The 23,604-nt window shown below is 43.2% G+C and overlaps 1 protein-coding gene across 12 annotated transcripts in view; it reads left to right on the plus strand.

Annotated features, from left to right (window-relative positions):
• LOC133134871 (pericentriolar material 1 protein-like) overlaps nucleotides 1–12,551 on the plus strand; it is a 29,764-nt gene extending 17,213 nt beyond the window's left edge. For 5 of the 12 annotated variants that reach the window (XM_061251416.1, XM_061251425.1, XM_061251426.1 and 2 more), the window contains 18 exons: nucleotides 459–757; nucleotides 1,159–1,341; nucleotides 1,970–2,026; nucleotides 2,885–3,057; nucleotides 3,844–3,972; nucleotides 4,660–4,792; nucleotides 5,367–5,498; nucleotides 5,650–5,774; nucleotides 6,189–6,323; nucleotides 6,585–6,788; nucleotides 7,085–7,141; nucleotides 7,518–7,674; nucleotides 8,231–8,382; nucleotides 8,993–9,065; nucleotides 9,353–9,528; nucleotides 10,342–10,434; nucleotides 10,677–10,779; nucleotides 11,607–12,551. In XM_061251416.1, the coding sequence (XP_061107400.1) occupies nucleotides 459–757; nucleotides 1,159–1,341; nucleotides 1,970–2,026; nucleotides 2,885–3,057; nucleotides 3,844–3,972; nucleotides 4,660–4,792; nucleotides 5,367–5,498; nucleotides 5,650–5,774; nucleotides 6,189–6,323; nucleotides 6,585–6,788; nucleotides 7,085–7,141; nucleotides 7,518–7,674; nucleotides 8,231–8,382; nucleotides 8,993–9,065; nucleotides 9,353–9,528; nucleotides 10,342–10,434; nucleotides 10,677–10,779; nucleotides 11,607–11,632 (2,407 nt within the window). In that variant the 3' untranslated portion in view covers nucleotides 11,633–12,551. The remainder of the gene's footprint in view (nucleotides 1–458; nucleotides 758–1,158; nucleotides 1,342–1,969; nucleotides 2,027–2,884; nucleotides 3,058–3,843; nucleotides 3,973–4,659; nucleotides 4,793–5,366; nucleotides 5,499–5,649; nucleotides 5,775–6,188; nucleotides 6,324–6,584; nucleotides 6,789–7,084; nucleotides 7,142–7,517; nucleotides 7,675–8,230; nucleotides 8,383–8,992; nucleotides 9,066–9,352; nucleotides 9,529–10,341; nucleotides 10,435–10,676; nucleotides 10,780–11,606) is intronic. The other 7 variants (XM_061251427.1, XM_061251428.1, XM_061251421.1 and 4 more) reach the window with 6 other exon arrangements.
• Nucleotides 12,552–23,604: the final 11,053 nt, after the last annotated feature.

The following is a 23,604-nucleotide window of genomic DNA, read 5'->3' on the forward strand; positions in this document are numbered from 1 at the left end:
CGACAGTGCCACGGGGAAACTTCCATCGCCAAGCTGTTCTCCAGCACTGCGATGTTAATCAAAATGTCACCGGGGCAGTCGAGTGCCTCTTTTCACAACTCCTTGGGCTTTTCTCAGAAGTGTTACGCAGCGCAGCTTGCGACTAACATTAGCAATTTTGTGTGGTCTGAGAACTTCCAACAAACTTTTTCTGGAACATTCCTTGGCGTTTCATAATTAACGGCACGCAGAGTGACGAGTTCGGCTGTGGCAAGTCATTTTCTTTTTACGATGGGCGACTTCTTAGTCTTTGGCACGTTCAGCCCAAACACTGGTTTTTAGAATAAATATTTGTTCAAAAAGAACACCAAAACACTAGTGTTTCTGCGGCCGTATATCCGCCCGCAGACTGTGGAACTGCAAAGCTCAGAGTTCATGGTGGCGGACACTGGGTGATTAAATCGGCGGATGTTTGAAAGGAACAGGATGAAGAGCGAGGGCGGCAGCAACCCTGTGACCCCGGGCCCCGCGGACCCCAGCGAGCAGCCCCGGAGAGGCGGGGCCAGGCAGCAGCCTCCCAGAGTCCCCGGGGCCAGACAGACTGGCGGTGCGTTGATGGGGAGCCTCAGTAGCGTCCCGGACCCCTCGGACCCCACCACCGTCACCAAGTCCTTCAGATCCAAGAAGGCCTCTGCCCAGGCCCTCCTGGCCTCCAGAGACAAAACGCCCAAGGCCCAGACCCGCAGGAGGAGGGGCAAGACTCACGGCAGGAAGGCAGGTGTGTGGTGTCTTCACTTAAACCATTCACCCTTTACCTTCCAATCAGACAAGACCAGGCAGCCAAAGTTTCACTGAAGCAGACTTTTACCCTTGAGTAGACTTTTTGGAATATATATGTTTTTTTTTTCTAGAATCCTGTTGCTTTCTATTTCTAGCAGTGATTAGAATGTTGAGTTCTTAATGTTCAGAACATTCTTATCACATAATTGTGATCTTGCGCCTTAAATGGTTAAAATGATGGTGACCACGGTTGGAAACACAGGGACACATCTCTCCAAATGCCCTGCAAAATGATCTCTTAGATTGTGATGGACCATTATGTTTTTGGCTTTGTGAAGAGGGGCTTTGAGCACTGCCTCGGCAGTACCTTTTTCACGCGGTGTGAATGATTGTGGTCAGGGTGTGCTGTTCCAGGCCTGGAGAGTGACAGCGTGTCCAGCGTGAGCGACTACCACGGCAAAGACAAGGCTGTGCAGTCTCAGGGCAGGGAGAGCGAGCGTCCTGAGAAGATCCTGGAGAAGCTCACTCAGGAGAAGCGCAGCAGCAAACCCCAGGTCAAAACCTCCAACGACCTCTCGTCCGGTGAGCTGCCCCTCACACTCGCCACATCTTCTTTTCCCTCTCAAAATAGTCAAGGGCTCGAAAATATCAATTCTGGGTTCCATTCTGTGATGAATTCACATTTAAATGTCTCATTCTGCCTATTTTACCATGCAGATTCAAAGATGACATCACGTGACATGATAGCTGTTGACTGTAATTCACCCAAATATGGTAGCGCAGACTGTAAAGCTAATTAAATCCTGCTGTAAACGGCACTTTTTCTCAGTGGCTTATGTTCTAATGCAAAGTTATGTAGAAAAAACCCAGCGGATTAGCAGCTTCGCTGTCATCTCTCTCCAGCGATTTAGGGAAACGGCAGCGGAACGGATGATGAAATTCCGCGGAGTGTAAATGTTTGGAGACGCGCATTAAACCACGCAGCCTTGCGCTTTTAAATACGCGGGTCTTCCGTGTGACCAGCAGAGGGCAGTGTAACACATAACAAGAGCTGCTTCTGTTGAAATGTATTTTACGGTCCTTATTTTATTAACCTTCATCAGAAAAGAATGACATCTAATATTATCCTTTGTTTGTTTTCATCCCCCCCCCTCCCTCCATCTTGCTAATCTGTGCGCACCATTTTGTTTGTTTGTCCTACTCTACACAGCATATGCTTGGAGGACACCTTTCCTCTCTAACAGAATTGCATGCACTGAAGTACAAGGTAAAGCCTCACCCTGCATGCTAATCGGCTGTTCAGCGCAAACCGTCTGCTCCCTTGCACCTTTTTTGCATTATTATATTATTTTATTTTTTTCCCTGAGTTGGCGAGTGTCCAACTAAACACATGCTTGCGTGCCTCATTGAGAAACCAAATGAGCATGAATGTTACGTGGCAGAACGGCTGCGTTAGCGTTTTCCATGCATCCGCGGCTATTGATTGACTGACCGGCCGTGGCGTGAATCACAATGCGATGTCTGCACTTTCCCGGAAAGTCAAATTCGAAAGATAAAGGGTTTTTGAAGAATTTGCATTACTTTGACAGAGGCAGTTTATAGTGTGGATATTTATGGAGATCTTGTTTTGTTTAATTGATGCGACCCTCCTGACGTGCTCTCCTGCGCAGTCTTGATGGTTACTTAAACGCGAGGAAATGGGCCTTTGAAATGCCCTTGAGTCAGTGGTGTAGGTTAGTGTGAGAGCCCTGATGAATGAGATGGCAGTCTGGAGCTCGGGAGATGGGGAATGAGCCAAGAAGCTAGTCATTGACAATTTATTTTTTGTTTATCACACCAGATCCCAAGATAATAGGTGTTGTATCTGAACCGGTGCCCCATGTATGAAATGAGTTGGAGTTCTTCCAGAGTGGAAAGATTGGTAGTATTTTCGGAAATGAAAAGTTGTGTTTACCACTGCTGAGAACAGTTCTGTTTGTGGCTGTATTCAGCTTAAAAGAATGTGCCCCCCTGTAGGTGCCTGAAGGGAATAGCGCATTGTTTCCATCGGTTCTGTTTGATCTCGGTAGCTCCTATTGTTATGAATGTGCAGGAATATGAAGTGTTTGTTTGTTTGCCGTTGCAGACACCAGCAGTGATTTCTCCCTCTTCGAGGCTCTGAGGGAGACCATTTATTCAGAGGTGGCGACTCTGATCTCCCAGAACGAGTCCCGGCCGCACTTCCTCATCGAGCTGTTCCACGAGCTGCAGCTGCTCAACACGGACTACCTGCGTCAGAGAGCGCTGTTCGCCTTACAGGTGGGGCCCTGCAGTCCTCCCGTCTCACAGCACAGGAATCTGCACGAGTGCTCCACACGCTGAGTCCTGCTTGCATAAAGGAATATGCAGTCCTTAAAAAAACGGTGGTAAAGGGATGTATTCAGTAAATTTCTATGAAACTATAGCATTGTGTACGCTGATGCGATGATTTTAATAGTATCGGGCATGTCTAAAGGGCCTGTGTGGTGTTTCTGTGTACCTCTTTATAATCTGGCATGTTTAAAGGGCCTGTGTAATGTTTTTGTGTACTCCTGTAGGATGAATTGGGCCTGTTTGAGGGGCCTATATGGTGTTTTTGTGTACTCTGTAGGACATTGTGTGCAGAGCCTTCAGTCTCTGGTGTTTTGTGTACTCTGTAGGACATTGTGAGCAGGGGCTACAGTGTGTGGTGTTTTTGTGTACTCTGTAGGACATTGTGTGCAGAGCCTACAGTCTCTGGTGTTTTTGTGTACTCCTGTAGGACATTGTGAGCAGGGGCTACAGTCTGTGGTTTTTTTGTGTACTCCTGTAGGACATCGTGAGCAGGGTTGACAGTGTGTGGTGGTTTTGTGTACTCTGTAGGACATTGTGTGCAGAGCCTACAGTCTCTGGTGTTTTTGTGTACTCCTGTAGGACATTGTGAGCAGGGCCTACAGTCTGTGGTGTTTTTGTGTACTCCTGTCGGACATTGTGAGCAGGGGCTACAGTCTGTGGTGTTTTTGTGTACCTCTGTAGGACACCGTGAGCAGGGTTGACAGTGTGTGGTGTTTCTGTGTACTCCTGTAGGACATCGTGAGCAGACACTTGACGGAGAAGGATGTGGGGGAGGAGCCGACGGCGTCTCTGAGCTCTGCGGCCTGGGCCGCCTCCAACTCCGAGCTCACGCCCAGCGAGAGCGTGGCCACCAGCGACGCAGTAAGAGTGCTTTCCAAGAATTACACTTTCCCCTGACACCAAACTGCGCCGAGATTTCAGCTACGCTTTCCAGGAATTACACTTTCCCCTGACACCAAACTGTGCCGAGATTTCAGCTACTCTTTCCAGGAATTACACTTTCCCCTGACAGCAAACTGCGTTGAGATTTCGACTACGCTTTCCTGGAATCACACTTTCCCCTGACACTAAATTGCACCGAGATTTCAATTACGCTTTCTAGGAATCGTACTTTCCCCTTACACCAAACTGACTGTGGATATGTCTCAATTAAATCCTAATTATATGAAGCTGATCCTGTATCAGGATCACGGGGGACTGTGTCTGTGCATTGTTATTGTTATTATATGTTGTCTTAAGGGGGGTTTAATCGCCCGCCTGAAAGAGCAGTGACTGCATAATGACGAATGCTGCTTCTGTTAAATAGTTAATTACAAAACTAGTCATTAAGGAGATTATTATCCCAGCAGTACTTGCAGATTTACACTACTCTGGATTTGAGTACAGTGTCATAAGGTGCTGTAGTACAGGGTCATGAAAGATTCAGCCCTATATGTCGCAGTCAGCTGTAATAACCACATTATTGACAGCCCCTTCATTGTACACGGCAGTGCTGACATGTTTCCGACGGAATCGTAGCCGTTCACCGTGTTCCCCTTTCAATCTCAGGATGTTTCTGAAAAGAACATGGCCAAGGCGCTCCACGTGAGCAAGAACCACAACGATGACGGAGTCTCGCTGGACGACGAGAGCATCCTGTCGACCTCGTCCAACCTGGACCCGTTCGCCAGCGATGACCTGGGTGAGTTTGAACCGCCTCTGCGGTCTGAGTGACGTCTCTTTGGGCCCCGGGGTGCTGTCCTTCCCTCAGTGACGCCTGGAAGGCAGCTACTGCTGACCGCAAACAGCAGGTTCAGCTCAGCCTACCGCAGATGATGTGTACATGCCCCTCCACAGGCAGTCTTTCTTCTATATCCAATAGAATATGGATATCAATCTGTAGCTAGCTAATCTGTTGCTATTAGTTCACTAGTTCTGAAAGGCCCTCTAAACTGGCCCGTCATTAGTTGACTAGTTCTCAAAGGCCCTTTAAACTGGCCCGTCTTTAGTTGACTAGTTCTGAAAGGCCCTTTAAACTGGCCCGTCTTTAGTTGACTAGTTCTGAAAGGCCCTTTAAACTGGCCCGTCTTTAGTTGACTAGTTCTGAAAGGCCCTTTAAACTGGCCCGTCATTAGTTGACTAGTTCTGAAAGGCCCTTTAAACTGGCCCGTCATTAGTTGACTAGTTCTAAAAGCCTTCCAGCGGTCACTGAGGGGAGGAACGCACGCTGGCCGTTCCCGGGCGGTCCCGCCTGACCCCCGCTCTCTCTGGTGCAGGGAACACGGTGATACACTTAGATAAAGCCATGGCTCGGATGCGGGAGTACGAGCGCATGAAGCTTAGCGACGCCGCCTCGGCCTCCTCCACCATTCCCACCGCCGACCCCCGGGCCCCCGCCCCGCTGCCAGGTAACCGCTCCGCTCCGCTCCGCTCCGCTCTGCTCCGCTTCGCTGCTTCCTCCTGCTGGTGTGCTTCAGAGCGCCGTACACACACACACTCACGCACACACACACGTAAACACCCACACGTGCGGGCTAACCGGCCCGTTTCTTTCCCAAGGTCCCCCAGAAGGCCAGGACATCCTCGGGCAGATGTTCTCCGGGGTCCGCTGCCCCCAGATCGACACGCAGCAGCTGGACCGGCAGATCAAAGCCATCATGTCCGAGGTCCTGCCTTTCTTACAGGTGAGGACACAAATGGGTTTGGTCCGGGTCAATTGAAAACAAGATGGTTCCCAAGCCTCTTGAAAATATTTGGAAGTAGTCCATCTCCATCTCCAGTCAGATGTAACTCCTAGAAAACTCAGGTGAAAGGGCAAAGAAGAAAAAAAAAAAAGATCAGTAAGGAAAATATGTTTCTCTTGTTTACCCACTAGCCTAATATCTCTCACTCTCAGGTCTTGCTATGCAAGATTACTGCTAATGCTAACGCTAACTGACAAACTCACTCATTTGTAAGTTCCTGTGAAAGGCCGGGGTGCACTGCAGACCGAGTGAGTGAGTCATAGCAGCACTGTAAGACAGAAGCAGCATATGGGCGTGTGGTAATGCTGCAGGGCAGATCTGATGATGCTGAGCGCGTGCGTGTCGTGTGTTCAGGAGCACATGGAGGACGTCTGCTCCACCCAGCTCCTCACCACTATCCGCCGCATGGTGATGCAGCTCACGCAGCAGAACGACGAGAGCAAGGAGTTCGTCCGCTTCTTCCACAAGCAGCTGGGAGGCATTCTACAGGTCAGCACGCCCTCTAAATGAAGCCCCGGTCAATTCAGCTTCCATTCAGCCAAGTCATTAAATCAATTAAAGTTGTGTGCATTTATTGAAAAATCCTCAGGGAGCATCTATAAGTGATTTAAATTCAATTTGCAAAATTGGCAGAAATGAAATGTAACCTAGTCCATCTGCTTAAAATGTTACTTCCATCTGTACGGTGATATTAAGCCCCTTCCACTCAGTGCATTTTGACTGATTCAGACGTTTTTTTGGCCTCTACAGGAGTCTCTGTCCAAGTTCTGTGGGAGGACGCTGAAGGAGTGTGGGGAGGATCTGCTGGTGGCCATTTCAGAAACCCTGTTCAACGAGCTGGCCTTCTTCCGCCTCATGCAGGACTTCGACTGCGGAACAGCCGCTCCTCCCAAGAGGAAATTCGGGAAGAGGGAGGGTGCCATGATGGCCAGAAGATCTGCGCCTATGACCAGGGTTTGTGCAACTCCCAGAATGGCTTCCTATACATTATATACTGTACTATTTAGGGCATCGGCCATTTTGTGGGGTGTCTGAATTTTTAGTATTGAACTGTATACCCTTTGTAGTTTGCTCCTCATTGTTTAATTGTTTATTAGTTATTAATTACAGAGAAATACACTACCCGAGAAAACCCCCTAAAAAATAACATTACCGTTTCCTGCTTGCTCACTAAGTGGATTCTCCTGTGCACTCTGCTCTTAAGTGCTTGTGGTCATATTTAAAACTAACAAAACAGTCTCTCTTTGCAGGAAAATAAATCACCGGAAGACCAGTCATTCGCAGAAGGCTTTCATGATGAGGACAAAGTGAGTTGTTTTAAAACGTGAAAATACAGGCATTTAGGTATTCTCACATGTGGATGGATGTGCTCTTCAGATAGAGCTAGGCAGAATTTCAGACACCTTTGACGAACTGAAACAATATGTTTTTATTCGAACTTTGAACTTATTCGCTCAGAATAGACATTAAGCACTTTGAGGCTACTGTCTGAGAATTGGTGTGGAAATAAAATGGTTCTACCAAAGATTTCTGCTAATAATATTTTGTGAACGAAAGCTGGTTTTGAAGTATGTACCAGGCCCCATGACACGGTGATCATTCTGTGAGTGTGTATGAGAAAGTAATATGGGTCCATTGCTTTGCATTTGTGGCTGACTGACTGAATGGGAATCACTTGCCCAGACGGAAATCTGTGTGGTATTGCAGGATAAGGATGACACGGAAAAGGGGAATGTCACCATCGAACCCGAGACAAAGGAGAGCCGGAGCAGCGACGCGTCCGAGAGAGAGGAAGAGGAGGAGGACGATGATGATAGCGAAGGACTCCCCCTATCAATACGTAAGCATAGGGGCCAAAATGGCGTTTATTTCCATGTTTGAACGGAATCGACTCTGAACCAATGTAAGGATCATTTAGGCAATGGTGGGAGCACTACAAGAAACAAGAAACTGCAAGAGTGTTAGCCTTATATTTAGGCTTAATATCATACTTCTATTACTTTTTTTTTATTTCCATTTTTTTTATTTTTTTTATTTCCATGTTTGAACGGAATCGACTCTGAACCAATGTAAGGATCATTTAGGCAACGGTGGGAGCACTGCAAGAAACAAGAAACTGCAAGAGTGTTAGCCTTATATTTAGGCTTAATATCATACCTCTATTACTTTTTGGCTTAAAAGAACACAAAAATATTGGCAATGAGGCGAGATGGTTTTACTCAATTCTAGATTAACCAATGCGTAAGAATATTTCACTGGTCAAACAAACAACTTAAAACGAATATTTTCTCCTTGTGAAAGCAAAAAAAAAGAAAAGATTTTGCGTCTGATTACCAGACAAAAAGCTTTGTTGAGTAAGGCGTTTCTGCAGTGAGAACAGTGCGCTGTGCTTTCAGGCCTGTCGAAGGCGGAGACCCAGCCTCTGACCAACTACGGCAGCGGGGAGGACGAGAACGAGGACGAGGAGCTGGAGGAGTTCCAGGCGGGGCCTGCGGACGTGCAGACCTCCCTGCAGGCCAGCAGCGACCTGGCCTCTCACCAGGAGCAGGTGGGCCTCAGCCATCCATTCACACGTACATATACACACGCGTGCATATGGTACTTCATCTATAGTCACGTGACGCATTTCCATTGCGGTCCTGAAGGTGAAAAGGTTGTGGCGTGAATACGGTACTCTTTACACATTGTAAAGTCAACACCTATTTCATAACAAATCAACACGCATGCATAAAAAGCTGTCCTTAAAATAGGAAATTCACTGATATTTTACCCAGGAGCCAGTCCTTCAACTCTTTCTTAAAATGATTTCAGTTTATGTGGAGTTTATTCTATTCTTCTCCATCTGAGTCAGTAGATGTGCTACTCCATAACTTGCTTCTTAGTTTTGGCAGTTTCAGAGTGTACACACTAGACCACATTTATAAGCCACGAGAGTCGCTAACAAAATGCAAATACCCAGAACAATTATTTGGACAGAGACGGTGTAAAATCGTATAAACTATAATAAGCTTTGACGGCAGAATTCTTAACGGCAACAGGAAGCCAGTTTAACTCTTAATTCCTTCATATTAGGTTCCTCACTGCACTTCCATCTGCTGATATTGACCAACCAAAGTACGCTGAACATCCGTGTAAATCCTGCCTTTACTGTTTCTCAGAAAACAAACGAGATCCAGGAAGACGGAAGGCACAAGGGGAAGTTTGCCGAAGGGGCTACAGAATGCTGTGAGGGTAAGGGACTGATGGTCCGGTTTGAAACCACAGTCAAAATGGGTTCACCTTCACCTCAGACAGAGGAGCTGGTGTGGTGTTAACTGTGCGAGTCTGTTCAGTCACCACGTGAGGCTCATTTACAGTTAAAATGTTAAATGTAGTTCATATATTCTTCTGTGGGGACAGAGACATGGCAGTTGGTAGTTGGCAGTTGCGGATGCAAGTGGTGAATGTCTGTGGGAGCAGTTAGCGGTGGTGTGTGTGACACCAAGCGGAGCGTGATGTTTTCCTCTCTCTCTCTGAAGTGAGCAGCGCTCGGTCGGACTCAGCGGAGGGGCAGGAACAGAGCCGGCCCACAGCAGCTGCCCGCCCCGAAAACCACCCCCCCTGCCCGGGACCCAGCCAATCGCAGCCGCTCTCCCCGGAGGCCACGCCCACCTGCAGCCCCGACACCGACTCGCCCGTCATGATCAATGAGGATGTGAGTGACACGAACACACACATGCACACACAGAGCATACACACAGTGCACACACACAACACACACACACACAGAGCACACACACCCAGAACACACACAAAGCACACACCCAGAACACACACCTTGAACTGCCTCTATATTATTAACACAGTACCGACTCACACTGTTTTAGGTGTTATGATGTTATGATTTTATTCAAAAAGCCACAGTTTGTAAGTCTTTAGGTGATTAAAGTTCATGTTTAAAATATCGCTGGATATTTGTGCTTTCTTTTGCACAATTTTGACCTGTATTATTATTTTTTTTTATGAAATTGGACAATGCTTGGAATTGACCTTTGGAGTATATTATGGTTGCATAGTAATGTCTACACTTAAAAATGCCTGTGTGGCTTGTCAAGTGAACAAAATTTTTCCTTAGCTTCATTTTAACCTATTGAAATTTAAATTAGATTTATATACTGATTGTAAAGGTACATTTTTGTATATGGAATCTCTTGCATAGTTCTCCAGGCTACTTATAGAAACATTTATTCTGTATATTTTAAGTACACATTACTCTACTGCAGGGGGTCCCAACCTTGTGAATGCTGGTTTCCTTCCAACTACAGATGCAATCCCAGAATTATAACAAGCTGTTAATTGCTCTTAATTAGGTGTTATTCCTGTTTAGAAAAATTAACGGCTTGTTAAATATTAGCAGCTTGTTAAAAGTCTGGCACCTGAAGTTGGAAAGGAAAACCAGCGTACACAGCGGATTGCCCAGGTCTGAGGAACCAAGGGCTATTCTAACGTTGACTTTCATTTGCCTTAGGAGGTTGGCTCAGGAAATTTAAGCCAGAAGTCTGACGAAGACGATTTTGTCAAAGTGGAAGATTTACCTTTACGACTCGCTGTCTTGTCAGAGGTATGTATGAGTTAAGAGTGGAATGCATAGTTCATATAAAAATGACACATACCTCGAGTAAACTCAGGAAACACATTGGAAGAGAAAGTCGCAAGTCTTTCTGATAGTAAACAGCCTGGCCCAATTAATGACAATATTGTATGTGCTCTGGTAAATATACTTATGAACTAATATGTAATGTATCTGCTCATTCCAATTTTATAATGGGGCTTAATGTTGGTGCACAATTCTGTTACTTTCAGGAGCGGCTTAAAATGACCGCAGAAGAACAACAACAACCCAACAACGTGTCTCCAGACAAACCAGGAGGCATTGTGGGAGATTGTCAGACCGTTAAAGAAGCAGGTAATTTGTCACGTTCTCAGAAGGAAAAGGAGACGGATTGACTCTGAGCTGTCTGTGCTGTGCACCTGCCTGTCCGGTGTTTCATGCGGAGTCCGTCCTCAGGAGATGTCCTGTCAAATGACATTTCCAGTGTGTCAAACCGCTAAATGGCCACAGAGTCGGGGAGCGCTTCAGCCCATTTTTCTCCAATTTGTAACGGCCGATAGTGTTCTTCAGCCTGTCTCTTTACTGCAGTGTCTCTGTCAGTCTGTGGAGGCCCAGACTAGCCCACACACACACACACACACACACACACACACACGTATACACACACACACAACCACGCGCACACACAGACATGCACACACACACAGACATGCACACACACACAGAGACACACACACACACACACACACACAGACATGCACACACACACAGACACACACGCACACACACACACACACACACACACACACAGTCAGCTGCTGCTAATTTTCGCCCCTATAGTCCGCCAGCTGAGCCCACAGTGGCTCCACTGGAGGACTGCACTTCACACACAACCTGCGGAGGTGAGGAGTGCCCCAGCAGCTCAGACCCCAGACCCCCTGTGCCAGTTGCCCACTGCCCCTCACTGCAGTCCCTGCCGATGTGCTCACAATCTCATTCTGTTTGTCACTTCACTGCAGTGCTTGGGCTAGGTACACCACCAGAGAACCCCCAGTGCACTGTGTTTTGAGATGTACATGCTGTATTATCATTTTTTTACAATAAAAAGTTACAAAGACGAGTGGATTTTCCAACTGAGTGAAAAACCGCTAAATCAATATTTTCCCCTGTGTCTTTCACAGAAACGGCTGGGGCCCAAAGTGCATGATGACTTTGACGACTGTCGAATCGACACTACGAACACGTGATTCACGCTAAAATGTAGGCACTGTAGATAATTAGCTGCTTTCTAACAAGTTACCCTTGAAGGGGAAATAAAAAATTCTCCTGTTACACTCCTCTGCTTTCTGGAGTCTGCGCTTGAAAGCCAACCTGATGTCAAATGTTTCAGATGTGCTTGAACCTGCAAAGCTGTTCTGTTGGACTAATGAAAAATGAGCTGTAAAGTTCATACCATGTTACAGGTATGATTACCAGTATAATAATAATAATAAAAAATATGATTAGAAACTGCGGTTTGTTGCTGAGCGAATTCAGTGAAATGTTGCTCTAAACCCACGATGGTGTTGAGATCTCATCACACACAGAGCAGGAGAGCACAGTGGAAGCGCCCTGCATAGTTTATTCATCCGTCTGTAACTTCACACTGGTGCATGAAGCTATGCTTCACGTTTCTGCAACATAAACGTACATTTTAACATCAACATACCCTGTTCCCCGTTCCTGGGCCTGTTTTTACCCATTATTCCACCGTTTCTGTTGGAATTTTGTTGATTTTTAACTTTTTAAAGCATGTTGTAATTTTCTGTGGTGAGATTTCTTTGGAGATTAATTGTAGCATTACATTTTAATTTAATGATTAATGAATTATTTAACATGGCAATCAGTTGGTGTCCATTTTTGCCTTTTCAGTGATTAAAAGCTTCTGATTATATGAATAATCAGCCTTGAAATGTGAAATTACTTGTTGAGAATGTTGTTGATGCATTGGGGATTTCTGATTTTAGAAGATGATTTCCGTGCTTTATTGAGCCAGGTTCTTGCTTTGCTCAGCACATGTTCACCTTGTATGTACTGTACTTGCCTTTTAATAATTACCTTTTTAAAAAATAAATGATTAAATTATAGGGTTTGATTGCCTTCATTGCTTTGTCTTCTATCACAATTACATTTTAAGTGTAGTCGTAAAAGGAAATTGTGGAATAAATCACAAGAGAACTGCTGCATTGTGAAGCAATGGCTGTAAGATGATCTTGTAAATTCACATTACATACCGATTTAGATTTAATACAGAATTAATACAATTTAATAAATTAGTACAGATTTATCTTTATCTGTGAAGTGATGGAAAAGGTCTTGAAGTGTTCCCCTCTACAGTACATATCAACCAACACTTCTATTCAACGGCAGATTAAAATTTCTGATGTCACGGTACGTCTCCAGGATCGCTTGCATTGCGGAGGGCCCTATATTGACAGTGGAAATTCACTTGGCTCTAGCACAGGTGCTAATCTTATTGTTGTATCCACTTGCGGATGCTTCTGCAACATACTCAGTAAATTTTTATTATTCTCATAATCGCCCCCTGTCAGCCGTTGTGGTATCTCTGGCGTATGATTGCTTCGTGCCGAGGCTGGGTTTATAGTGGCGGATTTTGCAGACGCTTTAAATCCATTAAAATGCCGGTCCCTATCCGCAGAACCTCGAACCTGTGGCCACTCTACCTGCACAGTACAAGCGCTATCACTTGGGGTCAAACGCATAAATATTGTTTGGGTTAAGATCTTTCAGGAAAACTACCAAACACTAATTATAGTCTCATGGCTTTCATTAAATTGCTTGTGTAACATATTTTAACTGCTGGTCAATGGTGGAAAATTTTCGTAGCGTTTTTTTTTTGTAATGGAGCTCAAAATAGAAAACCGTTCAGCCTAGCTTCATCATATTTACTGGTTGAATTACAAGTGTTCTCTCGATAACAGCATAATGCACATAAATCCATTTACTATAAATACATACAAATACGCAGATGGCAGTTGACAAACTGATACTCTCCCATCACTTCACACGAACTCTGGCAGGTAAAATGTCTAATTGAAGTCGATTGTGGTGTACGTTCTGCTGTAGTGTAACCAATGTGCCTTCCCAATGAAGAATCTGCCACTTCGCTCCAGTGGCTGTAGTCATCATTGATCATTTAAATGCTGTATCGTTCCATTGTCCCGCTTGGCATGCTGAGGACGGTGTTGTGACACCGAAAAAAGGATACCCTTTAGCATCCATCAAAGCGGTGGCGTCATCGGCCCATCTCCTCCGTAAACGCTGAGTGACTTGTAAAAGGGGGGACCGTGACATTGGCTGGGATTTAATGATTCGGCCGTCCGTAAAAAAGCCTGTCGGCGCGGCGTTCTCGCCCGTCAGGCCTCGCTAGCCCATCAATCCGCCGTCAGCGGACATTTATGAAGTGCCTATCCTGCTCACGGCTGCGCTGTGATTAGGATGTCCGTCTCGTCGTCGTGCAATACACACGGTCAGAGAGACTGATATCGATGACCTCCTCAAGGTCAATCGTGCATCGGTAAAGCTCTTAGCTTTAACTTTCAACTTTGTCGCGTTACTTGACACGCGCATTTCATGACTTCAGATTTACAGGAGAAATCAGAAAACCAATTTATTTATTTTAGATGTTTTGCCCTTTATAGCTTTTCGAAATGATACAATCTGTGAGAGTGAAATGAAATGCAGGTTGTATACTTGGAAGCTTTTGCACATTTCCACGACCCCAATGAAACATGCCGTTGCCCTCTCTCAGCTGAAAATCAGATTGATGTTGCAGGAGTTTAAAATAATTTGATGATCAGATGTCATGAGCAGTCTCAACGTAAATACAGGTATTAGAACCAGCCTCCAGACGTACCCCTCATGGGACCCAGCTCTCAGGAGAAGAGTAGCTATCCACTGGAAGTTTAAATGTGGGTTATCTTCGCCATTTGCCTATTCTCCTCAGCTCTTGTTCTTCCTGACTCCATTATCTATGTCGACTATAAAGCATGAGGCTGTGTCCAGCAGCGCCCCTTCCCCCTCCTCCCCCTCCTCCCTCCTCTGTACGGCGAAAAACAAGAACTATTCAGCAGTCTGGCCCAGCGTTTCTACCTCTGTGTATTCTCTAACCACCGAGTAACAATCAATTTTTAAAAGTCCCTGCACCTGGCACCCTCCGCTAATATATGCAAGACAAAGGGAATGCTAGCCTTTTCTCGTGTCGCATAATGATTTAAAAATATATTTTTTGTCTCTTTTTCGATTGCCTATGTGGTTCGAATTCACCTTCCAATATAACATTTTATTAACTGAAATGTCCAAGAGAAAAATTGCTGGTGTTTTAATGTGGCGTGAATGCTAAATAAAGAGTATGATTGACGGGTATATGAATTACATATTCACGGAGTGGTGGCACTGGGGCTGCCTGCCAACATGGCGCCCCACGCTTAAACCCAGGGGCTTCCCATAGGCTGCCTCTACAGCCGCCCAGGTGACAAACGCGTCGGGTTCCTGGAACACTGAATAAAACATGCACACAAAACATTTACGGAGGCTACGAGATGGAGTTCAGGGTATCAAAAACAACGAATGTATGCACATAGTTTAAACTTTAGGAACAAACAACAAACTGCACACAGGGGAGGCTGTTTTTTGCCCAAGGAGGGTCTTAAACTTTCTCACGAACACTAATAGAGTACTGATACTGATAACAGCTATGAATCCTTTAATTGTAATAATGACTTACTAGAAGAACGCGATATAATGTAAGAATTTTATGGAGACAATATGTCCTGTAGTTTTGAACTCAATGGGGAACTGTTATGGCGTGAAAGGCATAGAGAACGCATCTGCTTCATCTCGCATTGATGCAGTGATAACATATTTTTGGAAAAACTGAAAAAGACAGCGACTGAAACAGAGGTTGCATAGCCATGCTAACAGTGCCTGTCCAAAGAGACACCCGACAGGAACGTTTTGGACAGTGCTTTGAAACTGTACTAGCCAATTGCTAGCTAGTCTCATGGATAGCTTGCAAGCAAGTCTAATGCTTTTTAGGTCTTAGATAGCTAGCTCTCTGCCGAATTGGATCAGTGTAATTGTAAAATATACGTAGCACATTGGCTAAATTATCCTAATAAAAACTTGAGCTACATACAGTAGAAGCATTTTTAATGTTACCTTTCTTATGTTGTATAACACCAACCCTGTTCCTGGAGGTTTTCACTTCAACCCTAATTTGACACACCTGATTCTACTAATTAACAGCTCAATGAGATCTGAAGGTGTTGACTGCTGCTCACTTTGATAGGGTTGGAGTGAAAACCTACAGGAAAAGGGTTGGTGATCACTGTTGTAGAATGATCAATCTCCATCTCTCAATGACACATTTTCCCCACCGTAAACTGGTGCTTCTGCCCTTGCTCTTCAACCTGCTGCTAAAGAAGCCTCTTTATTAAATAAGAGCTGCACTAGAAAGGAAAGATTGACATCACATTTATAAATACAATGATGAAGAAGTACCCCAGTTTATTTCAAGTCCCCTAACCATCATGTCTGCGGTCTTACTAGTAGCCCCTTTGGTTTTTAATTTGCCCCCTGTTGATTTTGGTTGGTTAACCAAAAAGCCAGCTTTCTTACGTGTACATTAAACAGGAAATGTAATTCATAGTTATGTATGTTGCTCAAGGGTGCTTATTCCATGGCTTAAATGAATATTTGATTCTGATTGGCGGATAACTCTGCCTTGGAACTGAACCTGCGACGTTGTGTTACTAGCAAAACTAAAATAATGTGACCAATGTAGTAACCATGCTTAACAGTCTGAGACATGCTTCAGGTGTAGGATGCTGTTATCTAGACAGCCTCACATTACAAAAATTGAATTCCTAACCTGCCAGCCATAGAGGGATCAATGTAGTGTAATCATATTGAATTATGGTGAAGCTTAATGTTAATGGTTGAACTGTAATTAGCCAAAAATCCATGGGAAGGCTATCCGTTATCATAATTGTTACCCACACACACACACAATAAATCAGCTACTCAACCATTTGCAGGCAGCATGGCTTTAAATATACAGCACTGATGATGCCACTTTGGCCACACGGAAAGTCCTCTCCTTCCTACGCAAGTCTGCAGTGCTCTTTCCCATGCAGAGCACACAGTGTATATAATCGCAGGAAGCCCACACTGTGTCCTGAACAGCCCTTCCTTGGCCACTGAGGATCAGAGTGTTCTACTGATGGCCAATTCTCTCCTCCCTCCATTTGGACACTTGAGCGAAACCTCTAAGTCCCTCACCTGCTGTTCAACTTCCCCTGTGCCTTTCTAGCCACCAAGATATAAAACTCACAGAGTTCTCTGCAACCTGCCAGCACTTGAAACAAAATGGTCATCCACATGCTGGGTAGGCAAGAGCAGAACAAAGCAGGCTTTTCACTCTCGCCTTGAAAGCTTTGTTCTCCTTTGCATGTAGTTTCCCCCTTGATGGAAATCAAAAAGGGGTTGAACTGTTAAATCTCCTTTTCTGTCTGCTCCTCACTCTCTCCTCCTCCTTTCATCTTGTTTAAACGAATCAATCCGGATGAATCCGGCCTGAGCTGCTGTTAGACCCACGCTCGCTCCTACGCTTCGGAGTTTGTCCAACGTTTTTTATTTATTTTACTTTTCCTGAAACTTGGATGAAATTTATTTCACCTTTTTGAAGAGCTGATTTGAAACCTGCTGGTTTTCACTGAAGTTGATTTGACATGATCAAGAGGCCCCAAAAAGCACAAGGTGTTAAACCCTACATAGAACTATGATCCATCTTTAAGCGGCTAAGTGTGGCATTGATGAAGACACAGACACTGCAGGCCTATAGCCAGCCTGTCCTAAGTGACCTTTACCAAGCACCACAGCTTGATTATTTTAGTCTATTCTGTATTTGTTAGCTTTCTAAAGCAAAAAACAAATCAGAATCCCATATACTGTAACATATGTAACATTCAGATGCTATGCCTCAGCCACTAGCATTGGTGCTGTGAGACCCAGAACCAAGGCCGGTTGAGCCTAAAATCTTCTTACTCTACCAAAATATTTTTCCGAATACATTTTTCTTGAACTGACACCCACATAGATTTTAAACTTTCCTCCTCATTTTAAAAGCCATACTTCCTATTTACCTGCTCATTTAATTAGTTTACTGAATTCTCCATATTTAGGGGTGAAGATCTGGCCCCCCAGGTGACTCGTTTCCAGTTCCAGTCTCCACATATGGCATCCATGAGGAAGAACAGTGCTTTTCTTATTTCATTTGATTTGATTTTAATCGCAGTGGCTTAAGTTCACACCATGTTTTGGAATGGAACATTTTTTGATGCAGAGGCCCACAGAACGATCTGGCCTTATTCTGCGAGAGGGTTCTGTGAGGTTAGGCTCGTGATGAATCCATCTTAAAGCAGTCAGCATATGCTGTTAAATCAAGTGAGTCTCTTCAACCCCTTCCCTCTGGGAAACAACAGACATTAAACATGCAAGGCCACTGTTTATGTTCCGCATGCTTTTACAGATCAAAAGCTTGGCTTCACAAAACATTACAAAGGCTGGCATTGGGAACATAATCATTCTCAAGTTGCAATAATTACTATGCCTTAAAATATTAAGATATTAAAAAAATACATTTGCTAGATTTTAGATAGTTACCAAAAGCCATTAAAAATAAAAGATTTAGTTCTTGTGAAGAAATATAAATCTTTATTTAAAAGAATGAAATAAATATGTATTTACAGTATGCCTTAGTAGGAAATAACACAGCACTTATTTATAGGGCTCTTTTAAGACGCAATGTTCTGAGCCATTGTCAAATGAAATGAAGTTTAATACCAAGGGAGTTAATTTATTCTTGTAAACGTCATTTTCTGCAAGCAAGTATCACACCTTTTATTGTATCCTCATTATTAGGAAGGTGTTCTCCTCAGGAAATCTTCTGCCTGGAAAAGTATGAAGTGTCTTCACAAGTCTTTTTGTCTTCTAATGAGACTTGAAATAATTTTTTTATCTCAGGTAGAAATATTTGCTTGTTTTAAGTTACTGTTTGCTTGCCAAGTAAAACTTTCTTGAAATGAGTCAAAAATTTAATAGAAGTAAGAAAGTCTGAATATAAGATGAAAATAGTTCTTGAGTTTGACTTGTTTTTTGGTTTGTGAAGTATAGTTCTGGATCCTGAGGATGCATATAGACCAAGAGCCCTCCCGACTTGATTTGTGTTATGGGGAGGGAATGCATTTTTCAGTGAATAAAACTGAGGCCATCACTGTTTGTCATTACTGTGTGTGGTAAGATGCAATGTCGGGAAAGAACATTATTTCTGTAGCATTGTGTACTCAAATAGGGATCAATTTACACTTTGACCTCCATCCATACTTCCCAGAATATCGCCCATGCTATCCCCCTTCCCACCCTCTGACCTGGCCTGCCCAACATAATGCAGTGTCCATGGAATATTCCAGAACCCAATCTCAACAAACTGTTGTCCTGTGCTGACTAAGTTAAACTTTGAATTCTGCATCCGAGAGCCAGCTTCTTATTTTCTGTGGGCTGATCTGGCTGCGGCTAGGAGCGGAATTCTCAGGGGCATTGTGAGATACACGATGTCATCATCCTGGACCTGGAGATGTTTGATCTGATACGCCCATCGTGCGGTTCTGGGTGACCGCCGTGGCCATTGGCAGCCTGCCCTGAGGGTTGTTTGGCATTGTCCGACATCGACGTTCCTGTCCTCACCATAAAGGCCCCTTCAGCAGTTTGACAGGTGTGACAGTTTTGCTGTCATTTTTGCTGGTTGTTGCAACCTGATATTTCTGAAGCAGGTTAGCTGACAATGTGATCGCAGTCACAGGTGGAGCATCATGCCTTGCTGGTTAAATCAAATCTCTTTTTTCAGTTGACTCGCGCAGCTACTGAGGTGATTATACAGTAGTTCTCATGCAACAACAATCAAAGACTGCCAAGGCTATTGGAATTATCATTTTATTAGAATCAGGGGATACTTGAATGTGCATTGTGACATTTGGAACTAGGCCAAAAACCTGTGAAGAAGGTGAAATTTAAATACTTTGATACTAATTTGATGGAACTGCAGAAATCTGTCAGGTATATCATGAAAATTGCTCACAAAAAGTAAATAAATCAAACAAAAAAGAAATAATGCATCTGACAATTCTAAAATATAAGATATGATATGCTAAGTTATAATAATAATAAAATAGTAATAATCTAAAGAAAAGAAAATAAATAAAATAAATTAAATTTTCTAATCAGTTTCAATATCAAATGCAAGGGATTATACAGAAGATGCTCACTGCAAAGCTAATGAATGAAAACATTGTATTTGTTTGCTAAAAACCAGGCTTGGACACTAACACTGCTCTTAATACTGTTAAAACATATTTTCTTACAATATTTCCTGAGGCACACAATTTAGCTGCTATGCTTATATCATCATATAATTGCATGCCTGATTTTATCGCACAGTGTACAGCTGAGCCATTTTAAATCACACTCGAATGGCCCCAGTAGCAAGTAACATGGCATGAACTGGTCTGGTGGTAATAAAACTACAGGTCTAAATCATGTGATGTGCAGCCATTTTACCCCTGGGCCAAGTAACGTGGAAAAGGTTAGCCATGTAAATTATCCTTGACAAGGGCATCCGTCAAGTAAATAATTGATAATGATATAAAATTCTTAATCAAATTTGAATAATCAAGATGACATTTCATGGACCTTTCAGGCTTTCATATTTGATTACGGCAGCCGTAAGATATTTTTGTTGTAATTAAATGACAGAAAACAGTTGTTGATGTCCATTGAAAAAAGTAATTTAGTCTAATGTTATGATATTGTGCAATCAAGATCACTGATTACAAATGACCAATTTCAGAAGAAATGGGATTTGGGCTGTAAATGAATCAGGAAAAGCAAATAATCTGTTTAATGATAAGTATAAATAATTGAGAATGGCATTACTGCCTGTAGAATTTATATTCACAATGAGAAGGCAGAAAATTATCTTTTAATAGGTTCTAGAGGAACATAATAGTTTATTTCTAATAATAATAACGATAATTTCCAGTCATTTCAAATGAGCTATTTGTCATCTCCATTCTCTCATATTCATATTGCAAAGTGATATAGAGACTCATATCATGCATACACAATTAGCATATTGTGCTCTGGGTTTCAAAGACAAAACAGACTGGAGGTCAGATATTATAAGGTATTACAGTGTACTCTGTACGTATTTGGGCAGTGGTACAATTTAGAATTCTTTTGGCTCTGTACTCCTGCACATTGGATTTGTAATGAAACAATGAGTAATAAGGTTGAAGTACAAATACAATAGGGTATTTGCATCCATACATATTAAATTGCTTTTTATACATAGTCCCTCCATTTTAGGGGACCGAACGTGATTGGGCAGTTGGATTCTCAGCTACTGATCAGTCAGGTGTTTTCAATCGCTTCCTTAATGAAGGTATAAGCAACCTTTCAGTAGCTAGTCTCGATTCTAGGCTTTTGATTGCCTCTTGTGCCTGTTTTCCATAAATCAAATATAACACTTGAAATAGCTTTCTTCTGATTTATTCTACACAAACATGATTATGTTTTTTTTATATTTGGATTGACTTTAATGAAACTGAAAATGACTTAATGTACATCAAAGGCATTGTGAAGCACTTAGAGTTACAGGGTTATCTGTGTTTGCTTTAGTTTGACAAGAAAAATGGCAATTATTGCTGTTTCGCAAAGCATTATTTCTGTAGTAAGTATGCAGGGGGGGATGCTGAAATGAAAGATGTACAACTATGATCACCACAGCCAAGAATACAGCTCCTGAAGCACAGCCATGGAAATCTTGGGTTAGAGTAAAATTACGATGGTGGACTTTCATAGCATGCATTTGAGAGTGCTAGTATCCCCATGTTCCTTGATTTTGTAAGGTCTAGAATGATGGCTGTATGATTTTATGCCGTATAGCAGGGAGTGATAATTCAGTGGGACTTGAGATATACTGCCAGTGCCCATTCGAGTAGGAGGTTAATATTCTCCTATATCTTGCTTTTATGCTTTACCCCAGTCAAAACATGAGCAGTCTTTCACGAAAATGCGTCGTTTAGTGAATTTGTTTTGACAGATATTGCTTCCTGGTAATGTGCTCACTGCTCAGATTTAAAATATTCCCTTTGAAAACAGCAATGTTTTAAAGATACTGGCTTTTAGGCTGATGTAAAAAATTATATAAGGCAAATGGTTCAAAAGAAAACTATTTGCTTTGATGAGCTTCAAAAACAATGATGTCCAGGGATTGTCTCATGTAATCTTCTGGCCAGAGAGGATGTTTCTTTTGGACCTCAAGGTCTATTTGTTCTTGACTAGTTCAGGTCTCATCCTGGAAAGTCCTGTGTGAGATGTGTGAGACGTCGTCCAGGTTTCCAGCTGGTAATCTTTTTCAGTGCTTGGTCTCTGTGTTCTGCAGTGCAGGATGAGAAGGTTTCTGTCTGGCTGTGGTCATAGGCAGTGTCCTGTCTCTCCCTCTGCAATGACTGCCTTGGCACTGATCCTGCAACCTAGAAAGTACAAGAATGTGAGCATTTTCTTCCCAGTATCATTCATAACTGTCAAATCCCTTTCTGTGCAGCTGTGTGCATTTTGATGCATTTGCACTCTGTACTGCACTGTACATGGATTTTACTGCACCCATGGTATTAGAAGTATGTTATTGTCCACAGTTTGATAATACATATTTCTTTGTATGCCATAATGCATTTTTAGAGCCTGCATCATGGAGAAGTAGTGTCAATTATATTGGTTGCATAAAGACTGTATTGACAACATATTCAGTATTGCAATAAATAGTGAGATTTGGAGATGTTCCTAGCAATAGAGCAGCAGCATCTGCATTCAATGGGTCATTTAATTGTCATTGGTACCTCTGGTGTAGATATGTGCTCATAGAAAGGTTGATGAGTGTATTTTCATATAAATATTTCCCAGAATCCGTGAGAGCAAAAAAGAAAAGAAAAATCTCTGCTGTCTTCACCCTCCTGCCATTCTATGTCATTAGGTAGAACCATTAAAATTTCAAACAGAAAATCAAGCTTTTTTAAGCATTACCTGCATGCTTTTTGCTTTGTAGTTTCATTTCTTTCTTCTGGAAGAGTACCATCCATAAAATAGAATTATTGCATCTGTGTGGAGCTCACCTCCCATTAGTACAGTGAAAATAATGTCTACACCACAACCTTTACTGGAATCAAGCTGGAAGTTCAAAAATGAGACTTTCCTGGTGCAATGGCAGCCAATGGCATTATGATTATGACTAGAGAGCAAAGTGGGCTATTTTGTCCATCTCGATACCTCGGAGATTGTATACCTCATGTTTAAAGTGCTTTGGGACATCAAATGTGGCAGATCTGACTCCATTTTCTAAATCGCAGAATTGGACGCATTCTCTCGCTTCTTCAGAAACTAATTCAAATCACACCGTCTGTGTGCACAAGCAAAAGAGAAGACATGACAACAGAGAACAGGTGTTCCACCCTGACAACGTTATGCCAGCCTTATCCCTTTCTCTTCGGTGTGAATGTGGCAGTACACTGGAGGATGTGCACCTGTCTATTGTGTGTGTGTGTGTGTGTGTGTGTGTGTGTGTGTGTGATCACTTTATGAGGTAGACCTCTACACCAGCTTGTTAATGCAAATATTTAATCAGCCAATCATGTATCAGTACCTAAATGCATATAGGCATGCAGGTTCAGCTGTTGTGGTCAGGAGGTTCAGTTGTTTTTCAGACCAAATGTCAGAATGGGGAAGAAAAGTGACTTTGACCGTGGAATAATTGTTGGTTCCAAACAGGGTGGTTTGAGTATCTCAGAAACCACACAGCAGTCTCTAGATGTGCGAAAAACAAAAAAACATCCAGTGAGCAGCAGTTCTGCAGGCAGTAACATGTTGTTAATGAGAGGGGCCAGGAAGTTGACAGGAAGGTGACAGTAACACAAATAACCACATATTACGACAGTGGTATGTGGAAGAGCATCTCTGAACACACAGCATGTCCAACCTCTAAGTTGCCTATCCACAGCTAAATAAGTC

The sequence above is a fragment of the Conger conger genome, chromosome 8 (genome assembly GCF_963514075.1).
Source record: "Conger conger chromosome 8, fConCon1.1, whole genome shotgun sequence".
In the NCBI taxonomy this organism is placed as follows: Eukaryota; Metazoa; Chordata; class Actinopteri; order Anguilliformes; family Congridae; genus Conger; species Conger conger.